This window comes from Montipora capricornis, chromosome 1, assembly GCF_036669925.1.
Source record: "Montipora capricornis isolate CH-2021 chromosome 1, ASM3666992v2, whole genome shotgun sequence".
In the NCBI taxonomy this organism is placed as follows: Eukaryota; Metazoa; Cnidaria; class Anthozoa; order Scleractinia; family Acroporidae; genus Montipora; species Montipora capricornis.
The window spans coordinates 33897973-33921425 of NC_090883.1; the positions used below are offsets into that span (position 1 = coordinate 33897973).

General features: G+C 39.4%; 2 protein-coding genes across 2 annotated transcripts in view; one reads left to right on the forward strand and one right to left on the reverse strand.

The window, feature by feature from the left end:
• Positions 1-13605, reverse strand: part of LOC138040037 (IQ calmodulin-binding motif-containing protein 1-like) — a 20244-nt gene extending 6639 nt beyond the window's left edge. Inside the window, exons 1-9 of the mRNA XM_068885833.1 lie at positions 13250-13605; positions 12119-12211; positions 10086-10282; positions 9601-9694; positions 9367-9466; positions 7693-7788; positions 5615-5692; positions 3549-3657; positions 1618-2019 (exon numbers count right to left, since the gene is read on the reverse strand). Of these exons, the coding sequence (XP_068741934.1) occupies positions 1618-2019; positions 3549-3657; positions 5615-5692; positions 7693-7788; positions 9367-9466; positions 9601-9694; positions 10086-10282; positions 12119-12211; positions 13250-13361 (1281 nt within the window). The 5' untranslated portion in view covers positions 13362-13605. The remainder of the gene's footprint in view (positions 1-1617; positions 2020-3548; positions 3658-5614; positions 5693-7692; positions 7789-9366; positions 9467-9600; positions 9695-10085; positions 10283-12118; positions 12212-13249) is intronic.
• Positions 13606-13684: 79 nt separating this feature from the next.
• Positions 13685-23115, forward strand: LOC138040045 (heterochromatin protein 1-like). The gene is made up of 3 exons (XM_068885841.1): positions 13685-14111; positions 16032-16253; positions 22287-23115. Exons 1-3 carry the CDS (start codon positions 13777-13779, stop codon positions 22411-22413), a joined length of 684 nt encoding a protein of 227 aa, XP_068741942.1. The 5' UTR covers positions 13685-13776; the 3' UTR covers positions 22414-23115.
• The last annotated feature ends 338 nt before the right edge of the window (positions 23116-23453 follow it).

Sequence of the window (23453 nt, forward strand, 5' to 3'; positions counted from 1 at the left end):
TAGTTGAGGGTGATAGGTAAATTTCTGAAATTTTCGGGACTTCTTGAAAGATAGTCGAAAATTTCCAACGAAATTTCCGAACGGAAAACGTGTTTACCATTTGCATTCCCCCATGATTTTGCCTCCCTCCAGACTCCCTCGGTAAATTTGAATGAATTGTGTAAATGGCAAGCGCCGATCCCAACTGAATTTCCAATTTGGGAGTTTTTGCTTACCATTTGAAGAAAACTAGTACCAACCGGCTTCCACTTGTAAATGGTAAACAACCTAAGATACGTCGACGGCGACGGCAAAAGCGCCACAAAAGAGAGATATCATTGGTTAAAAGAGCATAAATAATCGTGCTGCACGTGCAGCACGGATTTTAGCCCACATTTTTGAGGCACTCTACATAACAACAACGTGAAATCACCAACTTGACGACCAGGTGACCATGGAACAGAGAATCTTTCATTCTCTTTTTTCACTCTGAAACCGCTCGTAGCAATTTATTTTTAGGATACTTCGCCCACATTGTAACACGTGAACGAGATCGAATAATCGCGAAAGACCTATACTGGAGCAAAGTTATATTTTGAGGTGACGTTTTCGTCGACGTCGTAGTAAAGTCCCTATTAACAAAAAGAAGGACGGTGAGACAAGATAAATATTGCCAATATGTCAAAAACCTAGCTCAACGAAAAAAGCAAACAAACAAATACATCCCTACATTTACATCTAGGTACGATGGAAAGCCGCAAGAATCTAGAACAAAAAATCATCTTCCAAATCGGCACCCTTAATCCTCACGGTATTAACGAACGCTTTTTATTTCACTAGTGTATTCCTATTCTTCACGTTGCCATGTTACCACCAATAGCGTAGCTCCTCCTCTACTAGGGACTTTACGATTTACAACGCGGTCGTAAACGAGAACACCATGAAACACGAATATCATTGGTTAAAAGAGGAAAATTAATCGTGCTGCACGTGCGGCACGCATTTTAGCGCAAAGTCGTGCGGTACTCTGCACAACAACGACGTGAAATCACAAAATTTGAGGATTTTTGACAACGCGAGGGCACAAATGTGAATCTATAATTGTCTATTTTTATTCTGAAACCGCTCGTACCAATTTATTTTTAGGATACTTCGCCCACATTGTTCGACGCGAAGGAGATGGCCTAACCGCGAGAAACTTACGATAGTGCAAAGTTATAATTTAAGGTGACGTTTTCGTTGACGTCGCCGTTGTAGATCGTAAAGTCCCTACTATAAGAGCTACACAACCCACAATTCCTCGATTCGCTCTGACGAAGCGCTAACGCTCGAAACGTCAGCTTTAGAATCTCTGTACGTTGGCCAATTTACATTATCAATTCCATTGATAAAACCAAATTTTTGTAAACAAACAAACAAATAAATAGATTAAAAACAAAAAGGCATGCAATCAGACTGATCGCCATTCATTGCACCAACAGGAGCAGTCCCACACAAAATTCACCATTGCTGCAATGGGAGACCCGCAATTCTGCCAACCTCGTTCCCAGGGTCTCTCTTCTCTGCCTCCTTTGTCGTTGAGGTAGAGAAGAGAGACCCTGAGAACGAGGTTGGAATCCTGCATTTTACACACATTACCTGTCGTTGGATTGCAATAGCGGCTCTCTCCCTTGTCACGTCATGTTGGCGCTCACGGAAAATCCTCCGTCCCACCATCCCCCGGTAGGCGGCTTGAATCTTGCTCGCCGCCTTCTCTTGATTTTGTGCGATAAATAAGTTGACCTCTCTGGCAGGCACGCTCTCTAACATCTTTAACTGCTTCTGCATGGACGACCTAAACTCGTTGATTCTCTTCTGTTCGATGGCGAGTTTACTGATTTCACGCTCTTTTTCCTCCGCATTCATTCTCTGTTTGTCCAAACGATTTTGTCTAAACTTTCGTTGAAGAAGTGTGATTCCCCATTCTGCACGTTTGAGGCTTTGACGCTCTTTTGAGCCACGATAAAATGCCTGAATAATGGTGGCGGCTCGAGTTAATCTCTTGAACGGAAAACAAATTTACATTAGCGTCCAAAAAACAACTGAGAAGATATGAAATGTATTTATGGCACAAAGAGCTATTCGTATTTAATTTTTGGCGACTTTCTAAAGCCATCGTCTCCAAACTTGAAAAAACTGGCCAGTTATTTCAGGTTTCAATCCATTTCCATCTTCTCCATCCTTAGGTGCGAACAACAAAGAATAGCTTTAGTGCACTTCAATGGTTATCGGTAACAAAACTACAGCATTATTTTTTGGTCTTCATTGATGCAAAGACGTCTTTTAGTGTTTTGAAGGTTCACTAAAATAGAGTGACACTGCCCCTTTTGGTGTCAAGTACATTTAGCGCTGGGGCAATAACCTGGGAGGAGCCCCAGGAGAACCCCTATCCCTTTATATTCTATTTTATGGCCAATAGGACTTTTGCAACAAACGATCACATGGTACAAAATCCGCCATGCTGGAGGGCAAGCTCATTATTATTATATTCCCCCACTGGGACATTAAAACAAAGAGACCTGAACCAGTCAAGCTTGACTTGCCTTTGTTTTAATGTCCCAGTGGGGGAATAATAATGAGCTTGCCCTCCAGAATGGCGGATTTTGTACCATGTGATCGTTTGTTGCAAAAGTCCTATTGTAGACCCCATCTTAGGTAAATGTAATTCAAGCTCACATAAAGCCTTTTAATTGTAATCTCAAAACGGAATGTAATGTGACTAGTGAATATTAAATTTACAGCGCTACAGTTCTTTTTGTAACAACTTTTTTTTTACCGCGAATAATTTGGGACGCTGTACAAAAATCAAATCAAATCATACCAAATCCAAGGTTGGTTTTTGAAGAGACGGAAAAAACATGAGTAGCCGTAGAGAAACCCCTCGGAGCAGAATAGAGCACAAACAAACTCAACTCGCATGTGCTGCCATAGCCTGCAAGCAGGCTCTTCCGTTGAAAATGGCGCACGGTCTAGTTACCAAGCCCTTATATTTCGACCGCGCGCCATTTTCAACGGAAGAGCCTGCTTGCAGGCTAGTGCTACCAAGTCTGGGAGTCGAAGCCGGGTCACATTGAATTCCATTCGGTTCGATTTTGACGCTCAAGATGATTTCAAAGTTTAGTCTGAAGAAGAAATCTTAAAGTGGCCTACAATACGCAAATCAGGTAATAGTATCCCACCTCTGACTCGAGGGTTTCTCTTCGGGTTATGCGATTTTCCTCGCTAGTCAAAATCGATATCCAGCTAATATTACACCTGGCTGTGACACTGTGCTACGGACGTGACCATTCAGGACCGTGTAGCAACTCGCAGAAGAACCTTATATACGCTTTTTTAACTCGTCGAGCTATGCCCTTCGGTGAGGGTGATTAGCGGGGCCAATTTGTCTGTCCCATCGTATTTTTACAGCAGTTCTTTATCAATACTCCGTATAGGGGAGGGGTGACGGAAAACCAACCTTTACACCCCCCACTAGAAACCGTGCTACGACGTTTGAGTTTTTAGCCCTCTGATGACATCGTTATTCGTACCATTTCCTCTGCGCGTGCCAGCGAGCCAGCATCAAGTAATGCAACTAGTCTTTTAACGTCACTGTCGAACCCCCTTGCTTTCCATTTGCCAAGATACGTCTTCAAACCCCTAAAAGATAAACACTTATTAGGAGACTGAAAGTGTATTTTAAAGAGATTGTGTCACGAATTTCAACCAAATTTAGCGAGTGGGAGTAGACAACCAATAAAGAAGGGTTGAACAAAACAGCAAATACAGAAGGAGGCAGGGATGGGCAAAATTGAAGAAGACTGAAATAGGGATTGCAGTTGGAGTTTTTGAAAACTGTTCAGACTAACAGTTTCTGGAAGTTTATCTCTGTTTGTAACTTCAATTATGTATGCTGGACAGCAATTACTTTTATAACAAAGCTCGTGTTGTTTAATTAAAAGTAATTTCTGGATTAACCAAAGGGGTGGAGTCAGGATTTTTCTTAGAAGGGGGAGCACCACTTAGAAATGGCATAGCTGACTGATGACGTTTTTTTTTTTGGGCAGAATACCAGTTGTATTAGAAAGCCGCAGGTCATCTCAGGCTCGGGGGGGAGGGGGGTACACACCCCCTGCACCCTCCCCCTAGATCCGCCCCTGTAGTACGCGTAGTCGAGTAATTGGTAAGACTACACAAAATCAAACTGCACTCCCATGATATACATGTAGCCCCTTTAAGGAAATTACTAAGAAACTGGATCCGGCGAACTGAATATTCACAAAAGCATTTTACATTTTTACCTTAACATGCAAATTATAGCAGACTGTGTGATTTCACAAGAGAAAATTAAGGAGACAGAGGGGGAGTCACTCAGTCTAGCCCTTGCGATATGTTAATTTCAGAACAACTGCACAAATGCCAGACATACATGTAGGAGCTTTCGTAAGTCAGTTGGCTAGTGCGCGGCTTTCGGAGCGAGAGGTGCCCCGTTCGATTCTCGGTGACTTCAACGTCTGTTTCTAGTTTCCTCTGATCCGTGTACCGGTAGTTATAGCTTTAAATATCCGTAAAACAGAGCACTGACAGAGGGAGGGGGATAAAGGGCCCACCGTCGGCTTCCATTGATATCAGTGTCGTAACTGAAGGAAGTACCGACGTTAAATAAAGTGACTTTAGTTTGCTTATATATTCTTATGGTGTCATGGTTAATAGTCGCGGACGTCTCGGTAAACAGACTTCCGATCCAAACATAACTTTTGTGAAATTCAGATATCCCGGCCAAAGCCCCTACTCCCTCTCTCCCTCAATTTCTCTTGTTTTTAATGAATCAAGTGAGATGACTTGAGGGTTTACAAATAACTGCTTTGCAGATGAACTTACAAATAATAATAATAATAATAATAAATTATTTTCAAACAATTTTCATGAAATAATTGCGAGATTAACAAAGTAAGAGACGGTAGTGTCTTTTAAATGCGATATTGATCAATGATCATGAACGAGGCTATTTCAATACGTAAGACAATAATAATAATAATAATAATTGTGGCAGCTAATCGCCGTCGCAAAAGTACAGCAACAATGCAGCTCAACAAGGTGGAACCGAAAGCACATCATTGCGCCTCTGGCAGCCGCTATACGATCCATGTGTGACCTTGGAGCACAGCTTACAGCCAGCTGGAATCAGCTGTATGCTGGTTTTTGCTGAGGGGGGAAAACCGGAGAACACGGAGAAAAACCCTCGAAGCAGAGAAGAGAACCAACACAAACTCAACCCACTTATGGCGTCTGGTCCGCGAATCGAACCTGGGCCACATCGGTGGGAGGCGAGTGCTCTCACCACTGCCCCACCCCTGCTCCCCTAAGCAGCACTTTCTCCACAGCTATTTTAAGGGTTGTTCCAGCAGCAACCTCTGACTCTATAGTCCGATGCTCAAACAAGTGAGCCACCCATTTGGCAATTTGCTTCTATTTTTGATGACTTAACATGGCGGCACTGCTGCTTCCCAATCAAAATAACAATGTCCGGTAATTTCATTATCAAATCTGGTACTGCTTTGAAAAGCTATTGAAAAACCCTGACAATAATGGGATTATGACAATAACTTCCACTAACCTGTATCTCTTAGACAACAAAATCTCAACAAGAGGTGGGAAGATATCAGTCGCAGTCAAAATGAGACGAATTGAAGCCCTGTGCAATTAAAAAATATTAATACGACCCCAGTTGCTCAAAGGCTGTACAGTTTTATGCACTGTATAAGTCACTATCCATATTACAAAACATACTTCACGTTGAACATTGGTCTAGGTTTTCGTAACACCCCTTTACCAACATACATTCAAAGTGTGCATATTCATAGATTGAAACTGAAGGGAGAAGTGGTCCTCACACTTATTTGAACAATTTAAGCAACAGTACTGTATCTTACAGACACAAATTCTTTCATAGGCACACATGCGCCTAACACATTGGAAAGGTAAAGTCTACTAAGAGCCTAGAAAGCCCATCAGGCTGGCGCTTATCTCCGGTTACTGTAGCATGAAGCGACTAGGAGTATTTCTTCTCCCCCCTGGATGGGATGCTAGTCCAACACAGGGTTACCCCCAGCATTGGCCAGTATCCATTTATACACCTGGGTGGAGAGAGGCACCGTGAGAGTAAAGTGTCTTACCCAAGAACACTACACAATGTCCCCGGCCAGGACCCGAACCCGGACCACTCGATCCGGAGTCGACCGCACTAACCATTAGGCCACTGCGCCTCCTGGCAGGCCTAACATAATTATTCACTTGCTCCCAACTGAGTGGCTTCATAGCCCAGTTGGTAGAGCATTACACCAGCATTGCACCAGCATTGCACCAGCATTGCACTGACATCACACAGATCATGGGTTCGAATCCTGTTGAAGCCACTTGAAATTTTAGGTGTCAACAAGAGACAATAAAATAATAATTGTTTTAATTGTCCAGATAAGTGCAAGGATTATTTCTCCCTTTCGTCTATAACCTGTACTTTAAATATACACAGTTATTTCATAGATTAAAACTGTTGGATAGTGACTCAGCCACCAGATAAAGTGATCCAGCCTTTGAACACTGGGCACCAGGCCCCAGTTGTTCAAACGATGGATAGCACTATCCGCCGGATAAATCACTATATATCCAGTGGATAAGTAGTAGCAAAATCAATTGCGCTATCCAATGGATAGTGATTTATCCGGTGGATAGCGTTATCCACTTTTTTGAACAACTGGGGCCAGGTGTATTACAACAAGGGTTTTTTAGAAAAAGGTAATTACTTCAACTCAGCTAACTAAGTGGATATAAAATTTCACAGTCAGACAGTAAGCAATGCAGGTGTATCAGTGTTGTAACACATTAACTTTAGCGAGAGTTTGTAAGTGTGATATAACACTGACAAGAACGTTGTAAATCACATGTACTTCAATGCAAGCAATGAGTCTTCAAGTCTACTGTTTTTTAACATATAATTATACAACCCATTATAAGAAAGAAAAAAAAGGAAAATCTGTCAGATTATTATACAGTTAATAATTTTAAAACAATTTCCTTACGTTTTTTCCTATATGAGTGAGGAACAGAAGACAAATGCAGGCTCTACAGACACAAGTAACCGTTTCCAAAGTCTGCTTAAAGCAGTATTTTGCTCTCATTTTGAGACACAAGAAAGAAACTCCTACACTTAGCAAACACACAAAGCAGAAAAAGAATTAAGTTCTTGCCAGTGCATCGTATCCATATTCACTAGACTCTTGGAAGGCACTCGAAAAATCCCAGTACTTCATAAAATTATGTTGCTTTTCTTCAAGCCAAATTTTCAGTTGGTATGTATTATGTTGAAGGGAAATTTCTCTAGCTTTCTCGAAAAAAGTTTGACATACTTCCATTATGACTGCTTTAGACCGAATGCTAATTAGACTCACTAGCCTTGTGTGCATGTACAAAATACAATAGAAATGTCGTTCGAGAGCAACGCTAGTGAGTCTAATTAGCACATAAACAAAAGAATACATTTTTGGCCTCCATTTATGCATTCGGTCTATTGACCTACAGTAGGCTTGTTTTTCACATTGTTGGGCCTCTTAATGTACGTAGTCGTGCATATCTTTACTATCTTGGTTAAAATCTTAAGAACTGCTAATCCTTGTTCATTAAACCTCACTACGGTACCTTGCAAGTGTTGACTCATCTGAGGCAGATATTTTGAAGACGATCTCATCCAAAATGCCATTTATGACATTTGGTTCCAGCTGTTCCATCACTTGTCTGAGGGCATCAAAGGATAATAATATATCATGACTTGTTATGTGAACTTGCATTGTAAAAATTAAGCGGTGTCCCATTAGTACAGGGCAAGAGATTCTAGATCTCCCCATAAATTATGCTCCTTCACCTTCCAAGAACAGATGGGACAACTATGTTAGAGGAAAACAAAATCCAGAGTTAAAGTGCAGGGGTTTCAATAGAAGACGGCTACCGGCGATAGACCGCCAGGTGCTTTGGTCCAACTCGCTGCCTACTTTGCACAACCATTTGAAAGTTTTGCTGCGTAGGTGTGTTTTTCTATCACAAAAATAAATTCGCTTTACTTTCTTCACTAAATTCCAAAGTATGGATTTTTTTCCTCATGAAAATAAAATTGTCTACATATTGAAGCAAACGTAATGAAAATCGCGTACATCACGTATTTAGGGTTTAGTGCTCAATTTACATGACATTCTGCCTATAATGTATTTAAATACTAATAAACCAGCAATTTGTTTCAAAAGTGACTGTAATTGTCAGTAGTGTTTTATCGCCTAATTTACATTACCTTTTAGAGGAAAACACCTTTTGGAAAATGCTGGAAATGGCATTTCGAAGCTTGTAAATTTCAAAATTTTCTGGGGGAGCATATCCCCCAGATCCTCCTAGAGGCTAACGCCTTCGGCACTCACGATTCCAAGCCCGTCTACTTAACTTTCCCAGCCACCTACTGCAAAACTTACTGAAAACACTGAAAGTGCTCCTAAACTCAAATATTTTTAGTCTACAACTCCCCACCGGAAGCATTGAAACGTGTTTGACGATTCTTATCTCAAAATTTTGACTTTTATCTGCCAGGCAAGACACACACAGTTATCAAAACTGGCATTAATTTCGACCAGAAACCCATAAGGGTTGAAACGTGTGAAACAGCCCCTTGTGTACTGGGAAACAAGCTTCTGAATATTCAATTTGCTAAGTACCATATTTGGAACAACAAGAGCGCGGGGTTTCCAAATCTGGTACTTAGCATTGAAACATTCAACCAATCAGTTCGCACTGAATATTCAGAAGCTGTGAATGAGCGTTACTCGTTCCAACCCTTATGGGTTTCTGTTTCGACCCACGACCGTGATGTCTATTCTCAATTTGACATCACAAACTGCTTTACAATGCAAAATTTCTTTGAAAACAGGAATGCAGAGAGGTTTGTGACGTAAAATCAAGAATAATAATAGACCCCTCTCACATCACGGTTGTGGGTCCAAATTACTGCTAGTTGTGCCAAGTTTACACTGCACAGAAAAAGCAAAATTCTGGCTAAGAATGGTGACATACATGTATTTTTGCTGCTGATGGGGAGATTTATATTAGGAACAAAAATATATTTCTTTTATTCCTCTTTGAGTTTGAAAGAAGACCAAAAATTTTCATCAACTCCCTGAGATTTATTAACTAGAATGCAGGTCAATTCTGGAATTCTACCAGTTTGCAAGCTTAGAAAAAAGCAACAAATACCTCATGTCACACAAAACAAAACTTTTTCCATAAATATGGTACACTGTAGAGGATGGGATTTCAAAATACATTAATCCAAACCTGTTTGTTTTAAATACATTTTCCAGAATCAACAAAACAAAGAGTGATACTTCAATGTCTTCTGTCATAAGAATCTGCACAAAACGCTTGGACTGCAGTACTGGAAAGTGAACAAAAAAAGTTACTGGAGAGTAAAGGCCAGCTGATCACTGTTAATATTATTGGTAAGATTTAACTTTTAACTTCATGTCAATGTCATTAGCTCAAAAAAGACTGTCTCTTTATATACCATACCATTATAAGTGAGGAAATTATGGAAGCTGTAAAGCCACTCAAGTGAGTTCATTGTTGTTTTGAAGTGTTGGAAGTGCTGCCTTTTGTCTGTTTCCTGCGTAAAGAGGAAAACATGGACACATACAGGTACAAGATGAGGAGGTGTCAGAAAATTGTATCGTTTGTCCTGGCTTACAGCCTTAGCCCATTTTCACCACTGCCCCTTTTATTCAACAGTATCCTATGATAAACTGGAAAAGAGTTCTTGACAGTAACATTGTTCATTTTGAATATACGAAACAGGATCATGTTTGTACTGAGTGAGGATTTTAAGCTCAAATAACAGACAACATAATGAACTTTGAAATCTGCTCAAGTTCTCTGCAATGTTTGCTTTTATCAGGCCACTTGAGGGGCTTACATGTAGATTGGCTAAAAATTCTTTCTGAAAGCTATGTAGGGAAACGTTTTCCAAAGAATGAATTATTAAAACCTTTCACGCTTACCAATCCAGTTTTAACATAGAAATCAAGCAACTTTGCAGCCAAAGTCAGAATATTCTCTACAGCATCGGGAAGAAATGTTTCTTTGTAATCCTTCACTTTTGGCAAATCAAGGCCCACGCAGCTTTGACATAAAATGCTGCCAAGCTTGGCTGCAGTATTCCACCCTCCATGGATAGCAGTGAAATCTTGTTTCAAAGCTGCACAAAAAAGCAAAAGAAATTTCAATTCATTTGGACCAGTAGGCAATAATAATATTGGTATTGCTGCTTACTTACAGCTGTACACTTAAGGGACCTTCACACCACAAACTAAAGTTGACAAACTCATGTTTTCCAATCATTCACACATCAAACACGAGTTTACAAACACGAAAAAGTTGGTGAAAAAATTGGTAAGAATAGACACAAGTTCTATTTGTCCCCAACCTGTTTGACAACCATTGTTGTGTCTTTCACACACACCAACTTGAGTTTGCCAACTTTAGTCCTGTGAAGGCCACTTTAGGGATATCAAAATGTAGATTGACCCCCAGTGGATTTAATAAGTTACCGACAGCCAGACAAAAAGCGTCCGGTACTTCACTCACAGATATCCACCAGTAACCTTTTCCCTACAATGTATATTGAATAAGTAATTGACGACAGACCAAGATTAAAATTCATTTTGACAATGACAACAGTTTGTTTCTCTACTCAAACCAGCTTCCAAATACAATAATTATTTTTTATTGAAACTCCTGGATCCCAAATATTTAGATAATCTTTGCGATCCTTGTTCATAACAAGTATCTTTGATAAAGACATTTGTACCTCCATTTCCCTGCTACCAGAGGTCTCCTTTCTTTTGCATTAGCTGGGCTGATGAGTACGCAAAACAAGACCTCTGCCATTGGTTGAAAGTCGCTGAGCCAGGCATGCCTAGCGGTTACTTAGTGACCAAATCCTCACGTGATTCATCACGTTACGTGGGCTCACTTACATGTATCAACAGCAGAATTACTGCACATGAAGGAATGCACAAGACGAAGTACACATGTAGGCTCAAGTCATAGTCAGCAAACATACCATGGGGCATGGGGTTTGAAGAGTGCCATCCTACATTGTAGGTTATGGACGGCGGTTGGATCAAAGTGAGTTTTGACCTACATGTATGGAAGAGGTCTCTTGTCTCATACAACACAAAAAGAACTGCTAGCAGGGAATACCTCAGCAGGGAATACCTCAATTCAATGCCATGAAATTATTATTCGCAAAGTAAAAATTGACTCAAATTCAGAGACAATACCAACCGTAGTAGCAGAGCAGGTTTGTGAGATTTACAATTAAATAACTTCTTTATATATGGCTCTGAGCCCAAATTCACTACTGGTAACTTTTACTTGAAGTGCTTGGTGATGAGGATGATTATGTTGATGTCTCAACGTTGATCTTAAAAATTACCAGTTATCATTAATCACACTCATATACAATGTCGCTATCATTATTGCTTCCTTATGTTTCATGTCCTCTTATAGGTTCTTGCTCTATCTATGCAAATGCTAGCTATCTGTGAATGTATGTGTATACCTATTTATTTTATTTATTTATTTATTTCTTTACCTGATTTTATCTGATAAGTTTGCTAAGCGGGTTGTGTATTTCTTCAATTTGTTACATTTAAACGGTTGAAATAAAATGATGATGATGATGATGATGACATCGTCTGTTTTTCAGAGTGGGCTTTTATGAGATTTAATGGTTGCCTCACTGATTCACACATGTTTTAAGCATATTATGTTTCATTAACTCAGTTAAGGGTGGTTCACACTTCTGGGTTGCCTCTTTGCTTCGCCTGGGGTCTCTACCATTCATTCTGGGCGCTATTTTGAAGGATAGTTGACTGTATTTGTTATAGTTCAAACTGAGATCCATGGCCCAGAGTTGTTCAGAATTCATAAAAATAATAATTAATACTGATAAATCAATTAGAGAGAAATAAATAAATAAATAAATAAATACATGTAAATAAATAAATAAATAAATAAAACCACAAACCCAAATTGCACACATGAATGACATCGTAAGTCCACAAGTCATTTCTTATTATGGTTCCTATGCTGCCACTTGGAGGACTGAGATCAAGAATCTCTGAAACAAAATAGCAGATAGTCAATGGAGACAATAACACTATGAAAATCTGCCACTGTTGAGACATTTTCAGTCGCACTAGAATAAGCTTATCCTAATGATTGCCGACTGCTGTAACCTTAGGCCACCTGCCTTGACTAGTATTGGCTATTTGTGGGTAGAACTGCTTTGTATATTTTGAAGTGTGAAATGCTTATTTTAAAATAAATAAACAATATACATGTATGAGAGTTGGAGATCATTGCTAAGCAGCAAATATCCAGGCCCACATGAACTGAGCTCGAGCAAATGACTTTGCAATCACACTGCTGGGTTTTTTCCCAGGCTTTCTTTGCAAATGTTTAAGTTGCTGCTTAACTATGATGATCTCCAAGTCTTGTTCAGTTTCCGCAGTTCATTTTACCAATGCACTGGACAACTAAACAGTATTATTACATCTCTCTGACACATAGTACGCACACTGTGATTGGCTAAATTGTTAAGCCGAATTCTACATCAAGCCATTATTCTACAGTACAGCCCGCTAAAGTTGAAATTTCGAAAAAACATTCTCTAGCAAGTTCTGTTAATGGTACATAAACTTGTAAAACTGTTCAAATCTTGAAAGCAACTATTTCAAACATCCAAGAAGATTACGTTTTTCCGATTTTCACGCAGCAATCTTTATGGCAGATGAAACTTCCTCTTGACGTCAGCTAGTTTCCTTTCCTGCGCAGCTGATTACGGTAATCAGCTTTCCACGGACAGCACTCTCTTTGTTAGCACCCTTTCCGATAAATTTATTAAAGATTTTATTTTCTCCAATGCTGGGCGATTTTACTTGTCAGGGGTGAAATACTTAAGAAAATCAATGTCCACACAAAAACTGTCCCCTTCACAAAAACATAATAAAGCAGAGGGGTTGATAACTTGTCAGCACCTAAACTTGCCACTCCCAATAGGGGTGCAGAGAAAAAAATGGAATGACCCTCCCTCCCCTAGGTGACGTCTGTGACCTTTACAAAACACACATCATAAATTAAACCTTGCTAAAATTACCTTTCAGTTGCAACAGCAAAACAGGCACATTACTATCACCTGTCTCAGCAACCTCAGCAGCGAGATGAAGAGCACGCTGCCGAAGTTGTTCCGTCTGATCGTCTACTTCCATGCATATGAAAATGAACTTGAGCTTATCTTAACTTAGAGCTCACAACATTCAATATTGGAGACAATTTTATTCGTTCTCTTGTTAAACGAATCGTCCTCTTAGATCCTTTTTTACATGCACTGAAGCTCTTGGTGGCGTTTTTGTCATAATAAGCTCGAAAACGCACCTTTCCATGATTTGTACGCGTGTTGTGTTCTTGATTTCAAAAATGGCCGCCACCTTCGGGATGATCCTCCTGGGGGTTGAATAGCAATTGACCAATGATAACGCGTGTACTAAATTTCATGCTTTGGGTTAGCCAATCAAAAGAGGTTTTAGAATGGTCGCTTGCGCGGGAAGACGAGAAGAACCCTGATCGAAAGTTTCCCGAAACCAGCGTGCGGTGTTGGAGTTTGTTTTACCCTATATTTGCAAAATGGGTAAGAAAAAGTTGGGAAAAGCAGGTTTGGATTTATTAGAGGAGAATCCTGTCCCTGTGCTGGAACAAGAGAATGGCACCACAGCCACAGAGGAAGAAGAGGAGGAATATGAAGTGGAAAAGGTCGTTGACAAGCGAATTCACAAGGGGAGAGTTGAATACTTATTGAAATGGAAGGGTTATTCGTCGGATGAAAACACTTGGGAAGCTGAAGACAGTCTTGATTGTGCAGAGTTGCTTCAAGAATACGAAAATCAAAAAAGAAGACGTTTGGAGAAGCAGCCTGTGGAAAAAAACTTGAAGGAGAAAAAGGAGAAACGAAAAGAACACAGGTAAATAAATATGAAATAAATATGAGATGTCCTTGCAATTGGTCACCGATTCCTTCCCGTTTGTCCATGGCTTTTAACTTTCTTGTAAATTTCCTTCCCATTTCCTCGGTATCATTGATAGGAATTAGCAGTTTTGCAACTTAATTTTACTAGCTCCACGTGCTGTTACGTTGGTCATATGGGATTATGTTCGAATTCCAAGCTAAAGCTCCAATTAACCCCCAGAAAAAAGTCAGTGCTTTCACCAAAGTTCGAAAATGCCTGCTTTGTGCTTTTGGCCTCTCAAACCATCGCAGTTGTCCTGGAACGTTTGTATTTTGTCTCTGTAGACGAACTCCGTCTAACGGCTATAACATTGGAAACATATAGTCTTTGACTCTGCCACTGATTTCACCCTGCCCGCTTGCTAGTTCGCCCCCTCAAATAATCATATCGCCCCATACCAACTACTTGTGGTAAAAAAGGTGTCCAATATTACATGATTCGTACACGATTATTTAACAAACTGATTTAAAGTATGAATTGAATGCATATTTGAAGAGTCCTGGGTCCTTCTGCATGTACCGGAAAGCATTACAAGTATTTTTGGTCACTTGGGACTAGTCTTTAATTGGAGTTGTTTTGTTTTCTGTCTTTTGTTTCTTTTGTTTTACGTAATCTGTGCTCTGGTACCTGCAGAAGGAACCAGACTCCTTCACAAGAACAAATGAGCCCTACAAATATTGACCTACTCATAAGTGAGTGGCTTCATAGCTCACATGGTGGTGCATTGCAATGGCAGCGCAGAGGTTGTGGGTTTCAATTTTCCGTAAAAGAGCATCATTTATTTTAACAACACTTGAGGTGTTATTTAGGAACAAAAGAGTAAACAAATGTAAGCGATTGATACACAGTTCATCGTCGGCTTGTGCGGCCGTGACTTTACTCCATGGCCAATGATAATAATCAAGCAATTGAATATATTCAAGTTTCATGTTCAACACGTTAATCTTAACACTAACTCGGAAGAAAAGTTGCATAATTTGCAAAACAGACAAGTTACGTGCAAGACAAGAACCGAGACGATGACACGTGCGCGCCCGGAATTAATATCAACAGGGTCGCACAAAACAAAAATTTAACATACTTTGCCGTTGGATTCTCTGTCATTTCGCTCACGATAAGCAAACTAATGCTTGAAATTCACTTCAAAAGCATGCAACAAACTGAACTTCGACTGAAATGTTTCATTATCACTGGCGGCAGATCGACAGTGTCGCCGATAGTCTCGGCGAACAAACAGCTCAGATCATGTCATGCAACACGTGCAAATTCAAAACTGAACTCCTGAAGCTGGATATAATGGTTGACAAAATGAAAATTTTCAACTACAAAAATCCGAAGATAACAGCTTACCTTGAAATTTAAGGAACTCAATCATTTCTCCGTTGTGACAAATGGGAATGTTCAATTTCCTTCTGAAATACGTCGTTCGCATGTTTTTCCTGACGTTCGTAATTTGCATAAACGGACATTCAATTTTTTTTTTGCGTCCAATTGGACCCTTTGTTCCACAATCTATGCGTCCAAAATTGAGTCTTGGGACGCAATGACGCACTCGTTTTCCTTTTCGATGCATAGATTGTGGAACAAAGTACTTTCCAAGTATCATCAAATGATCCAGATACTATAATTGCATTTTCTGGTGGAATCTGACAGTCCTTTTTGACTGAGCAGTACCCCCTACCACATTGAGCACCCCCTTTTTGTGCTGAAAAAGGTGTTATCTAGGCTTTTATCACTGTAGAGATGACAACCTTTAAAAAACCTTAAACGCCCAAGGAGGCTCCCAGTTGACGAGTGAAATCGTCTGGCGTTAGACAATGGGTTACATGACTGTAAAAACTCAAAAAGTAATTATGGTACCCTGTACATTTTCAGTGATAAATCAGAAAGCAAAACAAAGAAGAGAAAAGTAACAGAATCAACCAGTAAGATTAAATCAGAATTTAACCCACTGCTGCCAAGTGAGGTCAAGGAGGAAAAAGATGACGATGATTCCAATAGAGATGATGATGTTGACCCTCTTGCAGAAGGCTGGGAAGCATCTGATATACTTGGGGCCACAGATGTTGAGGGACAGGTCCATTTTCTCATTCGTTGGTGAGTAAAGTAGCGTGTTTAACGTTTTTCCCCAGCATGTTTCAGTGGGTGAGTGGTTTTCAATGGATCCTGCAATCTGATTGGTTCCTGATTGGGCAGAATTTTCTCATATGGCCTGCTCACTGTAACAGTATTTTCCCATGATGAGTCATCTGTTATCGCTTTTTACATTAAAATTTTTTTCATGAACTATACAGGTACTTACCTATATAATAATAGATATGAAAAACCTCTGATTGGCTTAAAAAACAATAGAAGCCAATAAGAGCCAATCAGAATAGAGCTGTTTTATAGCAACAAAGGTGGAAATTTGAGATAAACGCAGGGAAGCATAGTATTGTCAAAATTTCCCTTGTTATGGTTTTCTTTCACGTTTATTGTCAGTAAGCAATCAAGATTTCTCATGTAATTTGGTATTCGCTATTTTCGCAAATCCCATTTTAAAAACTATTAAAACTATCCGGAGAAAGTATATCTTAGTAAGTACTCTTGGTATCCAAAAAGAAAATTGGGGGTAACCATGCATTTTTGAGAGATAATTAAGCTTCAATTTGAGAAAGAAGGCCATACATTACCGTATTTACCCTTGTATAACACACACTTTTTTTCCGCTAAAACGGCTCCGAAAATTGAGATGCGTATTATACACGGAATCCATTGTCTTAGACACGCGTCCCTCATTAGCATAAAAACAAAGACGCATTGGTTTTTGATTGAAAAGTAAAAGGCTTGACCAAGATCCACTAATAAATTAACCTTTCTGTTTAAATGAACAACTGAACAACATAGCCTTGACTTTTGAGTGATAAACTGATACATCAAAATGGCCACGAAACTCCCTGGAGTTTTACAATGCCGGTCTGATAAATAATGCTCGTTAATTTCGCTGAAGATCATCCGATTTCACACTGTTATATTATAAAACTTTGCAAACAACACAACTACCCACTACATGTTACTGGAAATATGGACAAAACGCCACTGATCTTCGATATGCCGCCAAACCGAATGATCAACATTACACTGCAGAGAAGAAAATTAATGTCATGCAACTGTTTTGTTGGCGTGTGCTGGTGATGGATCAAAATTAAGACCAATGGTGATTTTCAAGAGGAAAATGGTGCGTAAAGTTGAAAACAAGCGACGCCCAAGAGAAAGTTTGGCGTGCTCCACGTGTTGGGACTGGGGAGACGAAGAAGCCTGCTTGTTTATGCTTTCGAAACTCGTGTAACTGAAAGCATGAAAGCAGCATTTACAGAGAAAACACCTATTTAGCAGTAATTCTTGGCGGATTGACCTCAGTTCTGCCTGAAGAGATAATTGAATCGTATTTTGTCAAATATGGAGTAGTAAAAAAACCTTGATAACACACAAGACGATCTTGTGGACGGACAACAAGATGAACTTGTTGATGACGAATCTTGTGCGAGAGAAGTGCTGTTCGATTGTGACTACGAGTTAAAGTTTGTATAAAGGTTTCAGTTTTTAAACACTTTACATACAGTACCACTCAAAGATAAGCGAACCATCAAACGCGTTTGCGTTTGGCTTTCAACGCGTTTGCGTTTTTTTTTAACACAAACGCAAACGCGTTGATCAAAGTCATTAACTTTCCGAAGTATTTGCATCGCAAAAAATTCAATGATGCGTCCGAAAAGTAATGTCACAAAATAAAACACAATCTCGTTGTCTGGCTATACAAAGTTCGCGTTGCGGCCTCATAAAAACGAAAAGGTTTGTGTTTTCGGATTTTTTCACGTCCCACAGCCGTGTCATGTAAACTGAAATTACAAATTAAAATTTGAAGCGACCAAAAATGATTCTATGACAAGCGTAATGAAAATCCATGATATAAAGAAGCGCGGCTAGCAATTGTAAACACGAGAATGCCAGCCGAAATTATGTGAATGGCTTTTCAACTGTCTTGAAGCTTTTAACAACATGAACCAAAAGCACCGGGGACAATGAATTTGTTGGCATTTGGCGTGGTAGTTTGCTTCAAAAGTAAAATCATTTTAGATATACAGGAACGAATTATACATTGCGCTGTTTCAACACGGAGATGAGAAAATTCGATGCGACAAGCTCAAAAGACTTCTTAGTTTCGCCGCTAAAAAGACGAAATTGCTAAGGTTCCCTGATTATTAATCGATAATAACTTCATAGTTCTATTTCTTCATTTGATGATGTAAGAATGATCTCCAATAAAAGCTGTGTTAAAATGGACTTCATTGCAAAGACTGTTTACGTAAATGTGCGCGGGGCGGAGAAGAATAAATAATTCATTCGTTGTCACGCAACCTTTTCACCCCAAGCGCAGACGGCACGTATTATTATTTTGCTCCCTTTTGTGATAAAAGCATGAAACTTTGTAATAATCTCTGGAAGGCAAAATTAATTGACAACGCGGTAATTCAGCACCAAAGCTCACCACTTCACAAAAGGTCAACAAAAAATAAGAAACCGAGATTTCAAAATAGATAACGCGGCTATATAGAGATGTGCAATATTCGACTGATTACTCTCTGTAGTAAGTACCGCTCTGATCAAGTGAAAGACAGTTTGAAAGGAAACAGTGCGGCGAACTAGCCATCAAAGCTTACTGAAAAACACATACAAACAATTTTCGTCTGGACTGAATATCGATCGTTGATCGATTGTTATTTGAGAGTTTTATAATGTCCGAGAATCTGTTGCGTGATAGTTGCTCGACGATTTAAACTGATTCATGCATATGGAGCTGCATGTTATATCAAGATCGTGATGCAGTTTCGATTAATATGTGTTCTCATTGAAACATTCTATATAAAAAACCCAATGCTCTAAGATTATTTTATTGCGTTTAGTTTTTGGGGCAGTAGAAGTATAATTTCGCTAGTGCAGCAATCGCGATCAAGCGCGTGTTCGTGTTATCTGATACAAGAAATTCGGAGAAACAAATCAATAACGCGGATTTCCTCTAGCCGATTAAACAAGCGCATCTTTTTTCGTTCCTGAAGATTTCTTTTCCAACTTTCCATTGATTGATAGTCAGTTGATCACACTTGTTCACTTTCCATCGCTAAAATTGCAGTCGCTTTGTGGCCGTAATTTACATACCAACTTGTAACACAATGCAAAGGTGCCAAACTTGAATAACAAAGGACAAACGCGTTGAAAAAAAACTAGTTCGCAAACGCGTTTTTTTTTTTTTCAAACGCGTTGGCTCTTGGTTCTCAATGCGTTGTCAATGCGTTTGATGGTTCGCTTATCTTTGAGCGGTACTGTAATCTTATTTACTTGACTGTTGTATGTAGCGGAACAAATTTTCTTATCCAGGAAATGGATTTTTTCACTCTAGTTTTGCATGAACAGTTTCTCTGCTTTTTGCTCTAACTTTTTTTTTTTCAAAATGCAGTCCAAAATTGGGGTGCGTATTATACACGAGCGCGTATTATACACGGGTAAATACGGTACTTTGTATTGTAAAGCTTTTTACATGTGTGGTTACCCCCAATTTTTCTTTTTGGATTTCAATAACACTTGTTAAGATCTCCAGTTCCGGCACAATCATAAACTGGGGCAAAAATACCTTTGAAATAGTAGGCACTGTCCTTAATCCATTGACATCTCAAACACCCTAGGATGTCCCCAGTTGACAACTAAAATCTGTTAGTGTCTCGGCTAAGGTAAATTTGGGCATCTGCCTCAAATTTTTTGTTTTTGCACATCTTGAATCATTGGGCTGTGTTCAAGTACACTGGAAATTTTTCCAGAAAAAAAAAAGTTCTGAAAAATTAATTTTGAAACGGCTAAAATTGCTTTCGTTTGTTTCCTGCCTTAATCTGTGCACGAAAAAGTATTGATTTGTCATGTCAATCATACGTGAAAGGATTGGGTGTCAATTGACAGCCTTTATCACCTACCTAAACACTGATTGGCTCTGCATAATTGGCTTTCAAGTATGGGGTAGAGTTATTCAGCAGACTGAGCTGCACGCGAAATCTTCAAGCTCGATTTTCTAAGGGTTTATTTTGACTCCAAAGTTACAACTTGTTGGACCTCCTGTGCCAACAGATATCGCTTCCAATTTTTAGTTCTAGTAGATTGTACTACCCCAAATATTGTGTGTGGAATTTTTCGTTTGTCTTTAGAGACTGATTTTGTAGCACTTTTTCTGCCCAAATTAAGTATGAGATGAGAGTTTCAACTTTGGTGTATGATATTTCAAAAATTCCTCACACTTTATTGCAGTGCATTCATCTGTGACAAAGATGCAACAAGGTGTGCTTATTTTGTGATAAAGTGAAGGGGCAGGAGCTTCTGCAGCAGACTCAGTCTTCTGAGTTTGAGGCCTCAAAGCTAAAAGGCAATGTTAAATGCCAAAAAACGAAAACTTTATTCAAATAATTCAACCTGTTAGTTTGATTTATACAAAAATTTGGTTTTATCAATGGAGTTGACAATGTAAATTGGCCACCGTACAGAGACTCTAAAAGCTGACGTTTCGAGCGTTAGCCCTTCGTCAGAGCGAATCAAAGGGCTAACGCTCGAAACGTCAGCTTTTAGAATCTCTGTATGGCAGCCAAATTACATTGTCAACTCCGTTGATAAAACCAAATTTTTGTATACTACTTCCCCACTGACGCAGCACCACAGTTTCTTCAGAAACTACCCCCTTCATTCAGTTTGATATATAGTTTGACCCTGTACAAAAATAGTGGCGTGACAGTTTCATTTTTCCGCAGACACCTCATTTTCGTTTACCAAAACCTCAAGTCTCACTCCCAGGGCTTGGTGGGTTAATAGGGATGTTTTGATGAAGAATGTTCGTTTCATGTTGCTTTATATCCTTGTTTTCTACATGTACATTACAGTTACCTACATGTTAGAAATAACTATTTTGAAATGTTGCCACAATTTGAGTCTAAGATTGTTGAGGATTTTTGCAAGCATTTTGTAAGGTGTAGAACAAAAGTGGTTGTTAAGTGTCCTCTTGATAATCTTCATCTTCCTTACGTGAAAATACTAAAAATTACTACTACATTTGAAACTAATGACAGTTGAAATGGCTGATCTCAACAGAACACCATGGGCGTTTTCCATTTACACAAAATTTCCGGAAATTTCCATTGGGTGAAAAACGTGTTCCATTTAAGTCAGGTCCGTTCACCGCCCAGTGATTGTGATTTTACGCGCCAAAATTTAAAAATGTGGCCGTGAATAGCCTGGAAGTGGTAAGACCTTTCAAAAGTTGTAAATGGAACACACATTTCCATCGGAAAGTTTCCAACAGGAAAACAGGACTACCTTTTCAGAAGTTCCGTTTATTCCGGAAATTTTCCAGTGGAACGAACCAAAAACGTGTGTTCCATTTACATTCCAACCGGAATTCCCGGAATTTCTTGGTAAATGGAAAATGCCCCATGAGAAAATTCCACCTGCTGGCACTACTTTGGGATAAGTCTGGTTATGCGTAATTATTATTTCCAGAAGTTACCACAGTTCATGTTTCAGTTCTTTTAACCAAAACTTATCACAATAATGATTATTGACATTGTTGATTCATATTTAACTCCAACAATTGAATCCTGCAGGATTGGAAATTATTGGTACTCATTATTTTTAGGTGGTAAATTACATCTTATCAAGACAACTTTAAAACATTGTGGGTAGGGACTGTGTGTTTATTGACAAAAAAGGAGGCTGAGACGGGACTGAAAACACTTGGCTCATGGTCACTGCCTCCTACACATTGACATTATTTCTTTGTTGCGTTTTCTTCTTTTTGCCGGCAGTGAGTGTTTTAATACTTCCATTTGGAGAGTAGTTTAGATTCTTGTCCAGAAAACTGGTTATCCAAAAGTTCATCTGGATGGGAAAACTCACTTACTCCCGTCACTCAGAAGGAACATGGTTGCTAATAAGCTGCTTACACTTGACAGCTCACATCACCTTTTGATGATGTTTTCTATGGGGTTGTACCAGCACTGCTGTACAGCTCTTACAATATTATATATGTAGCTTAAACTTTGTTTGTTTTTTGTGTTGTAGGAAAGGCACTCAACGGGCTGACCTGATACCATCCACGACTGCCAATGTGAAATGGCCGCAGATAGTCATCAAGTTCTACGAAGATAGGGTAACGTGGACCCAGAATAATGAAAATGGAGAGAGCTGAGTGTTTTTACTGCCACCTCGAAACCACACCTTGACTCTGTCCACAGGGAAACTCAGGAAGAAAAAAACTTTTGTGTGGTATCTCATATTGTTGTGTACAAAATCTGGCATAGATACATGTACAGTGAAAGTTGTTCAAAGACCATTCAAATGTACTTACAACTCTCAGGCAACAACTTTTCCTTACCCTCACAAACATGTTTTAAATACTTTTTAAACTGCCATTTACTGCAAGGTGAAGGCATAAGTTCTGTTTTCCTTAATATCCAGTAGCTTGACAGAGATGCTGGCTGGAAAGTTCCCAACATGTACACTGTATAAATTTACCATCAGTATGCTCAAATTGTGCCGATGAACCTGCACGTAGGGTTTTTGCTTGCAAAGTGTTTTTAGCTACCAGTAGATCTTTAAATATATACAGTAAGGGACTAGAAATTTATTTTTACATTTATGTCTGATGTCATCTGGAAATAAAATTATACACCTGTATAGTTATTCAACAAATGAAGAGAGTTGTATGAGTTCATTTTGCTTCATATGACCGAGCAAGGGTCTGCATGAAGCCTTGATACAGTATGTAAAGTTGGCACTCGGATGGAGAACAATGCAGAAAGTGTATGGCTACCAATATTACAAACTGTGTTAATTTTAGCTCTTGTAGTAACTTGATGATATTACATGTACATTTTTGTTCAGCTGAAAATGATGTCTCTGAGTTTATTGTTACGGTAGAAACCTTGTGGGGCTCCAATATCAGATGCAAACACCGAATAACAGGCCAATCTGCTATCCTGGGCATTTGCTATTTCTCCTCAGCCTTAAGGACGTTCGCGCCAATTGTTTCTGCGCATCCTTACTGCGCACGCAAATGCACACGCCACTTCATACACGAGCGCGCGCGCTAAGTAATGAAATGAGAACTGATAGGGCAAAAGGCCATTGCTATAGCTTTGCCTGGATTTAACGGTCTTGGACGTTCGGTGACCCCTATTTTTCTTTCCAGAAACGGATTTTATTTACAATTATCTCCACGTTGTCCAA